This window comes from Acanthaster planci, linkage group LG03 (assembly GCF_054643075.1).
Source record: "Acanthaster planci isolate LZ-2023a linkage group LG03, COTS_SCS, whole genome shotgun sequence".
NCBI lineage: Eukaryota > Metazoa > Echinodermata > Asteroidea > Valvatida > Acanthasteridae > Acanthaster > Acanthaster planci.
This window is the reverse complement of record NC_141779.1, coordinates 10,347,795-10,357,538: the sequence shown is the minus strand read 5'-3', so window position 1 is coordinate 10,357,538 and position 9,744 is coordinate 10,347,795. Positions and strand designations below refer to the sequence as shown.

General features: G+C 40.3%; 1 protein-coding gene across 1 annotated transcript; it reads left to right on the top strand.

The window, feature by feature from the left end:
• The first annotated feature begins 651 nt into the window (after window positions 1-651).
• On the top strand, window positions 652-9,686 carry LOC110988293 (ubiquitin-like modifier-activating enzyme 5). The gene is made up of 12 exons (XM_022251655.2): window positions 652-950; window positions 1,442-1,487; window positions 1,927-2,016; window positions 2,879-2,988; window positions 3,295-3,381; window positions 3,886-3,970; window positions 5,014-5,118; window positions 5,668-5,795; window positions 6,303-6,438; window positions 6,880-6,955; window positions 7,638-7,747; window positions 8,116-9,686. The coding sequence occupies exons 1-12, from the start codon at window positions 799-801 to the stop codon at window positions 8,185-8,187; spliced, it is 1,197 nt and encodes a 398-aa protein (XP_022107347.2). The 5' UTR covers window positions 652-798; the 3' UTR covers window positions 8,188-9,686.
• The last annotated feature ends 58 nt before the right edge of the window (window positions 9,687-9,744 follow it).

Below are 9,744 nucleotides of genomic sequence, written 5' to 3'. Positions count from 1 at the left end.
TTTTGTAAAGTGCAAAATGAACTCTTTTCAAATGCGCTCAAAAATGCCCCCAAAATTAACAAGCCTGTGGTTAGGTATTTAAGTAGGGTTGATGATAACTTATTTTAACTTCAAAGGGTCTGTTAAATAGATGTAGGATTTTTTTAGATTTGTTCAAATTCAACAGTACTTTTTATGAATTTAAATGGATATATAGAGTTTTTTTAGGAAAAGTCAAGTGAAAGTCGATGCGCGCCACGTTAAGGGACTCAATGGTAACTCACCACTCGAAGTTAGTGCGTATTAAACAAACCTCCATCGCAGACGAACCGTCACTGCACTTTCTTTGGGGCCGAAATTTACGCGCCCAATTATTACGCTGACTTTTCAGACTCCCGCCCCGTGCGCATTCCATACGGAGAGCATATGGGCATAGAGTTTACGTCTAAATTAAATTTAACTCTTTTAACACTTTTTCAAACTAGTAATTTATTTGGTTTATGTGTAGGCCACACTGCTTTCGCAGACATATTGCGAATGCAGTCGACCGACATTAGTTCAGCCTTTTTACTTGACACACGCCCTCTTGAGCTTTTCCCTGTTCACCTACGCTTGACTTCTAGACGTCTATACACTATTTACAAAGGTACCTCTGCGCCTGTCGCCCGTCTCGTCCTGTAAACGTGAATTTTGTCGAAGATACAAAGTCGCTTCCGAAGATACATCGCCATATGGCAATTATTATCAAGGCAACTAATCGAAGCTACCGGAACGGTAAAGAGACAAGAACAGAATATAGGAAGCCAGCCGTCAAAAACGATGGCGACAGTGGTTGACTTGAAGGAAAAAATTGCTCAACTTGAGGCAGAGCTGGCCAGAGAACGAGAAAAATCTGGACTCGGAAATGTTTCGGGAGGTAGACAGAAAATCGACCAGATGTCTGCAGAAGTAGTGGATAGCAATCCGTACAGGTACATGTACTAAGGTAGCCTAACACCGAAAATTCATGCGATGTTTCATTAGTAACAAAAATAGCATGATAACTGTACTTTAGAAATTTTTTTCAATGCTATTTCAAATATGTGCCATTCCTCCATGTAGCCATGGTAGCGAGTGCGGCGTGTGGGGGATTTTAACTTTCCTGTCTTGTAAATGTACTAACTCTGAATTCGATCTCGTGAATTATGTATACATGTATTCACAGTAACACCTGGAACCAGATCTAGGCGTGAGATATTTAAGACTGGAAGTCCCCCCAAACATTTGCTACACATGTTCTTAAGTGCCTAAGCAAAAGCTGTTCAGGACTGATGCCACACGCAGATATCTATTGCCCACTGAAAATACACTTCACGGCTGTGCAATTGAAATTCCATTTTGTTGTATATTGATTATTTACCATATCCCTTGAAGTGTGATGAAGCAAATTGTCAGTGTAATTTAAATTTGCATTTTTTTTCAGTCGACTGATGGCTCTTAAACGCATGGGAATTGTTGATAATTATGAGGTAAGTTGCATGAATTTGAAGATGCATGTACTGTATGGAGTAAATTGTAATTTGTAATTCTTTTAGTTGTTATAATCAGATCTGTAATTGTGAAAATAATAAACCGATAATAATAGTTAAGATTTATTTATCATTTGTACCAGTGTTTGCAAATAGTTCCAGTTAATCAACACATAACATAGATACTAATACTATGCAGTTTTGGTCGATAGTAAGAACAACAGGACCCTAATTTGCATAACTGAATGATGGCATGCAATTATTGAAAGTTTTTTGCAAGCTAAAACTTTGTTTCACTTTGACCCATAACCCTCCCGGTACATTGGCCTTCATAATCCAGTAGGTTTTCTGAAGCCTTTGATGAGTTGCAAGAGATACCTGGCAGTATTTATTTGAACAGGGCTTGGAACTGATGAACTTGTTTTCTTCTTTCTTATAGAGAATACGAGAGTTTACCGTGGCAGTCGTTGGGGTGGGTGGGGTTGGCAGTGTAACTGCTGAGATGCTGACAAGATGTGGGATTGGAAAGGTAATTGTAGACTTTATGTATTAATGGCAGCATACATGTACCTTCTCGGCCAAAATTACACTAACGTACTGTTCTGGAACGTGAAGGACGGGATTTGTGCTGTTTTTTCCGTTCAGAGTTACTACAGACCAATTGCGCCCACTAAGTCACACAGCCCGTAGTGGGTATCAAACATCAACAAACATGGCGTCCTCCTATACCAAAGTCTGTCATAACGTGTCATTTACTGAGAATAAAGCCGATGGTGGGTAAAGTAGTACGCAGACTACAGATGTGCTGAGTACCATACTGAAAATTGGCTTATTTTTCAGTAAACAACACTCTGGCAGGATGGCATATTTGTTCATATTTGATGCCCACTTTAAGTCACAAGACTTCTCAGTTGCTATCAGTCTATTAATCAGCGCACGTTGATTGAAAAACCCACTAGCACATGTGGGCAGTGTCTCTATTTGCCTGGCCCAACAAGTACACACACAATTCTGTCTTTGGTATTGTACAGCTAATTGACAATCTATCTCGTCTATAGTACATCCACTGGTTTGAAGTGACAGTATTGTGCTGTGAATATGCTTAAGGGTATCTCATTTGCAAAGTCGAATGACTCTGGACTTGCATTAGTTTGACCCAAGGGCTCAGATATGTGAGAAGTCACTCAGACTCAGCGTATAATGTACATGTACAGGTCTGTGTCAGTTGTAGTAAAACACATACGAAACAATCTTCATAGATGGGCACTCGAGCACTGACTCTCTACAGACAATTTCTCCTTACAGTTAAACTTATCATGTACTACTGCACTTGCAAGCTTATTTCTTAGTTGGCATTGATGTTTTGCATTCATGTGTGCTTTGTGTTTCAGCTCCTGCTATTTGACTACGACAAGGTGGAATTGGCCAACATGAACCGTTTGTTCTTCCAGCCCCACCAAGCTGGAATGAGCAAAGTTGAGGCGGCAGAGAGGACGCTAAGGTACAGAAAGGGCAAGTTGGTTGCCTGCCCATCATCACAGCAACTGACCCCAAAACAACAGTTTTAAAAAACAAGGCAGATTTGAATTTGGTGAACACAGATTTTGATGCACCGGTTACGGTTGAGCAATGAAATTTGACTGCAGGAAAATTCCAACCTGCGGCTAAGGCACTGCGGTACTCTTCCCACTAAAATTCGACTGAATGGAAGGCTTGGCCCAGTGAGAAGTTGTTGTTTTGTTTATCATGGAAGGTTTAAAAGTGAGCTCAGTGGTAACGCACATGATTACATCTTTGTTTTTGGTAGAGATATCAACCCAGATGTGCAATTTGAAACTCACAACTACAACATCACCACGATGGATAACTTCCAACACTTCCTGGACAGAATTAGGTAAAGAGAAGAAATTGAAAACAAAAATTAACTGCAAGTTCATTGTCAAACAAGTGCTATGTGAGTTTGTTTCTGCATTCAATTGGGGACCCTGAACAATAGCGGACAATAAGGTCCCCGATTGACAACTGTGTACAAAACATATGGGTGGTCTTCTAAAAAAGTTAAAGTACAAACAAAAGAGGAACAATAGGGGGTCCCCAGTTGCAGGCAAATACACACTTGGGTGCACGTGTGGACGGTATGTAGGACCAAGAAATTGGGGGTCCATTTCTATGTGAAACCATGCATTAGCTCTGCCTAATGTACATGCATCTAAACATGTTCAGGGCAAGAACAGACCTATGTAGTGATGACAATCACACTTTGTTCACATACATGCACTTTCCTGTAGATCCAGTTGGGGCCCATGACCCACTGAACACCGTAGTTTCAGTGAACTGAAAACCACTGAATTTCCTTTTAATGTAATTATTTTTGTGTCGATGCTGTTTCTGCTGGTAGCCATGGAAACCTGAACAGGGACGGCAGCGTGGACTTGGTACTGAGCTGTGTGGATAACTTTGAAGCCAGGATGGCCATTAATACAGTAAGTTCACACACTCATTCTTATCACAAGGGAAGATGCAGGGAGAGTCAAGTTTCATTATAAGAATTCCTAGAGTGTTTTAGCAGGAGTGCTTGGTGCACTGTTCTGGGGTTGCTTTGTTGTAAATTTGTCGTAACTAAATGAATATTGCACAAGCCTTTTAAAACTTGTATTTGGTGATAATTAATGTGAGCATCATGTGCACTAACGTATAATTCTGTTTCAGGAGTGACAGAAAATGTCGGGAATGGCACAGATTAGACGTACCTGCAGGTCTGTTTGTGCATTGCATTGAAGGGACCACAGACTGATTTTTACTGTGCCAGCAAACATAATTAATTTGGCCAACAGATTCTCTATCCCATTCTTTGAGACTGGGAACAGTAAGCAAACACAAGTTCAGAGTTTGAACTTCACAATAATGCTCTGCACACTTTTATTCATATCTAGACCTCAAGGGCACATTTACTACGAGTGTTACTGAAAAGCATTCACTGAAAGTGATATGCCAGGAAACAGTCTGTGTTTACATTCAAGGACGAAGCCTCTCAATTTTCCAATCATTCCATGTACGTTACCAACTTGCCGAAATAGCAATAGTGCCCCACAGGACAGGATCAAAGGCATGACAAGAAAGCACTCAACCATGCTAGTCAGTCTGTGATATTACCTAATGAGACTGCTGACTGGCCAGAATGAGCAGTTTCAGCACGACATCTTTGAAAAAAAATCATTCAGGTTTCAAAACGCAGTGGTTTATCTCCCTATTTTGTGGTTTGTCCATCCTCAAGGTAAAATAGTCCTGTTGGAACCCACTGTATTCAGTATTTTTACAGCTCTTTCATTACTCCTTGCCTGTGTGAATGGGCTCTAATGTGCCAAGGGTTAAAATTAGTCAGGTTACCTATAAGCCTCTGTTACTAAGGGTCCAGAACACTGCTGAATTCAGGAACACTTCCTTTAGAAACTAGTTGTACCCTTGTCTGTTTTTGAGAGCAGGAAAACGAGTCCTTAAGTAACAACCATTGCCTGTTCTGTTACAGGCGTGCAACGAACTGGGACAGAATTGGTTTGAGTCGGGGGTCAGCGAAAATGCCGTCTCGGGTCACATACAGCTGGTCAAACCAGGGGAAACGGCCTGCTTTGCGGTGAGTCCATTCCCCCTCTGACTGAGTGGGTTTAGTGGCTTGGCGCCTGTTGTGATGCTCTGTTGGCAGGCAAGAATGTGAGGGAAAGGGAACAAGTTTTGTCAGGTGTAAGAAGAAATTGTACCAAGCACTGTAAATGGAGGCAGGGGATTTGCGCTCTCTTATTTGTCAACCTTACAAATACCCTGTAGATTGCATGCCTTCCCAGTGCATGTATGATGTTTTCCTGAAGTTCACTGCATTTCTTTTATGTCAAAATCCACGAGGGATTTCAAAAGTATTTTGCAGGATGAAGAGTGGTATACTCAGCCGATATTAGCTCATGCGAAAATTAATGCCCCTTGGAAGTTGGAATGCAAAGGACTTTGCAGTGAAGTTTAGCTATCTAAAAACTTTTGGAAGATTTGGGAACAGTCCCAGAAAATGCTTTTTTTTCGTGTTTACATGTATCTACTTCGCCTTGCAAAATGCAAAAACATAACAAATGGTCATTAGGCAGTTGTTCTGTCTGCCTGTTTAGACCATTCCTGATAATGTTCTTTCGTACAGTGTGCCCCACCGCTTGTTGTAGCAGAAAACATCGACGAGAAGACCCTGAAACGTGAGGGTGTCTGTGCTGCCAGCTTGCCTACCACCATGGGAGTGGTGGCCGGCCTGCTAGTACAAAACACACTTAAGTGAGTAACGCATAGTCTAACACACATAACTCTGCATCACCATTAGGCTGGTGGATAATCCACTATTGTTTTGCTCCTTGGACCGATCAATGCCAAATCCTGAGATTGTCATACAATTTTTCATTCAACCAATGGGCTGTGGGTTAATACAGCACTCTCCTGTTGAGAAACCATTCTCTTGTACACTTTCAGTACATGCTTGAAAACAGTTTCCACAACGTTATCTTCTCCTAATTACATAAATCGTCAATTTCATCTGTCAAAATGTACCACAGGACTACTCATTTCAAAGAGCTTCACCAGTAATGCAGTGCCTTCTCTATAAAAAAAATTAATTGAAGAAAAACAAACCTCAAGCAAAAAATCCCACATCTAGGTATGAATTGAATTAGTGACTATGGAAAGATTTGAAAGTTTGTCAGAGAAAAGGATCACTTAAAGAAATAACCACTAAGTCCCTTCTGACTGGCCAGGTTAAAAAGAGTTTTTTATGTGTGCATTGTTCAGGTATCTTTTAGGGTTTGGGTCGGTCACGCATTACTTAGGCTACAGCGCTCTGCAAGATTTCTTCCCCACCATGTCCATGAAGCCCAACTCGGCCTGCGATGACAGCTTCTGCAGGAAGAGACAAGAGGAGTTTCGAGTATGTAGATCTTTCTTGTATCTCCATGTACACTGCAGGTTGACAAAACCAGACAAAATCAATTTGTTGGACCAAGTCAAAGTCAAGTAAAAGGTTTTCAATTGGACCATGCAAAAATATCTCTTTTGTATGTTGTTCGGAGAGTACCCAACATTTCGGAGCGTATGTTTTGTCCACTGTCAGCAGACTACTAAAGCTCATCTGAAATCAAGTCATTGGTTTTTTGTTGTTGTCAGTGTTAACAACTGAACAACTCCAGTTTGTTCAAGTCCAAATTCATTTTTTTGTATGTTAAGTAACAAGTCATCGTCTCTCTTAAGGCCAACTCAAGTCTTATGAAAGAGAGACTGCAACTCAGGTGACCGAAGTCCCAGTCAGCAATTCAAGACAACAATGTTAAAAACATTCTTTTCCTCACAAATGTTTCTTGATGAACTGCAGAAGGAAGAAGCTCTCAAGCCCAAGTTGGAGGAAGCAGTGAAAGAGGCAGAGATTGTACACGAGTCCAATGAATGGGGTAAGCCATCCATTGCCCATTCTCACAGTTCAGTGCCTCAACCCGAGAAGCTGGGCCATAGGGGAAGGACACACCCCTCCACACACATTGCTTCCAAAATAACCTCTCCATCTTTTCCAGGGGGGGGTCTTTAGTTTGTAGCATGGTGTCTTGCACATGCCTTGATCGCCAGCTTCAAACATTTGGACATTTTGTCTCATGAAATGGCAACATTTTGGAGGGCAACAAAAATCTCAATTTTTAAAACTGTGCCCGTGCTGGTTTGCAGAAATGTGAAATACTGATCCAAATTACCAATGCTTTGTCCAACAAGGCTGAAACTTGTCTTCGTAAAAAGCATTTGTGTGTCCAGGTTTCTGCAACATTTCAGTTAGCTTTTAGATAATAGGGGCTAAGATAAGACGCTTCTAAAATCTTCTAAAATCCAACACAGTATTCCAGATAGTGTGAAACGGAAGCGTCCAGTCTCAAGTCTTAAGCTTCACATTCCAGGCATTTTTGCCAGAAACCTTTCTGAACCCAATGTCTCATTCCTTGTACTTCATCTCTCATTAATTAAAGTTCAGAGGATTAGTTCTACTTTCCCAAATCTTGGAAAATCCGAGCAGAGTTTGTAGGAATTGGGTTGGAGGTTGATCCATCCACACGTCTACTGTGAGCAGTGTGTCTGTATTTCTTCTAGGTATTTCACTGGTCGATGAGTCAAGCATTGATGACCTCAAGACAAAAGCGGCCCCTGAACTTGCCTCTGGCTTGTCTTACGCCTACGACAGACCCGATGAAACAACGAAGGTGCAGTTTGTTCAATCATATTGGAAGAAATGTATTTGTATTGATGGTGGTGCTTATCTGTAACCCTCTAGGAACCATTAAAACCCTGTATAACCTTGTTGGGTTCAGCATGGTTAGGGTTATATAGTGCTATCTAGGCTGGGTTGGAATCAGTTCAATTTGGTTGGGTTGGGTTTCATTAGTCCAATCCAGTAATCCATCTCTGGAAAAAAGAGTGCCCTTTTTTGTTAGGTTCAGAACACTGAATGATAACTTGTTTTATGCCACGCCTGCATAATGTTGTGACATAAACTTGGCAACAGATGGTTACCACAGTAACATCCCAAACTTTCAGATTAACTTTCACCATTTGTCATTTTGTACTACAGGATTCTGATGAAGTGGTCACAGACACCAACCAGTCATTAGAGGAGCTGATGGCACAAATGAAGTCTCTCTAACGACATATGTCAGTGTAGCATTCCATAATTACTTATTTATAAAAATGTATACTTGCGCTTGTAGCCCACTTCCCACACAGAATGAGAGTGAAGTCAGAATTGACAGCTACGTCTGTTCTCAAAAACAACATAGGGTTTGTCTTAACGTAATCTTAACATAATCAAAGTCCTGGCCATAAGGAAAAAAAATCTGAACGAAGAGTAAGGATTTCAAAGCCCCCCAAATCAGCATGTTACATGCACTGCCAGTGTATTGAGTCCATATCATTGAGTAAGAACTAAGCAAGGTCTTTGGCACTGCTTCTGTTTAGACAATTGCAGATTTTACCAGAAAAATTATACTTGGTATTAAACTTCACTCACGTTTTGTGGAAGCAGGTTACATCCCGCTTAACTCCATTCATCATGCATTGTATCTGTTTGACAGAGTTAGATTTTAAGTTTATAAAATACATCAAGACAAGTTGCACCGCAAAGATGGATATTTATTATAGACAAGACAGGTGACCAGTCTAGTTGAGACCAAAATGTGATAAAAAATTCTTAAAACTCTTGCCACAATATCTCACAACTGTGGCTAAGGCACCTCTGGCATTCATGCTGTGTGCGAGCCTGATTCTTGGAGCACTGCTAGAAATTTTTTAAGTGTATAGAGATGTTGAGGTTTCAAGGAAATATCTCAAATAGGTAGTGTCAGCATAATTTTGTATCAATAATCTTCATCAGAAATAAGGCTAGCACATGAAAGCCATGAGTAAAGGGAAACATCACATTCAGCTGGGTGATTAAGGATACATGTACATGTATAGACATACATGTACATGTATCCTTAATCACCCAGTATATATGTGTATGCTGGAAAAAATGTGCTTGAACTTTAAAACTATTTTCAAAATGCATGCTTTCCAAAGGAAGTGTATCACACCCATAGCATTTCCACGTACGCAGTTTTAAGCATGTATACCTAATGTATTTTATGAATTTTTAACCATTACAACTTAACTATTACATGTACATGTACACCCAAATTGCAGGAGGCACAAACACAGTTCTATCGTATTACAAAAAAGAGAAACTTTGTTTCCATTTTTGGTCCTCAGTGTGGACACACTTGGATCCATCTATATGCATCCTTGCATGGGTAACATTTTCACCAAGTTTTTGTGCGTGTAAGAATTTGGTCCTCTCAAGCCCAGAACAAGGTTGTGTGTTTCACACTTGTACCATTGGTGTGAATGAAGTACTCTTCCAAGTACTGTCTAGAGAAATTGACAGCCAACCTGTGGAATTTTAGAGCTGGGGATAAGGTCAGGCCCAGAATGGATAAAATCCTGTCACTCAAATTGTCTGTAAAAACGTCGTCAGGTTATTTACTGCAGCCTTCTTTCTTAAAAAAAAGCATCATTCAAGGTAAAAATTATTTACAAATGTATCAACTTCATCATATAGTATAAATGAATAAATAAACACTGTATATTTACAGAATACAAATACTGGAAGACAGTCAAAATGCATTAAGTAAAGGCGAACAGAGCTTGAACAAATATTCAGTCAAAT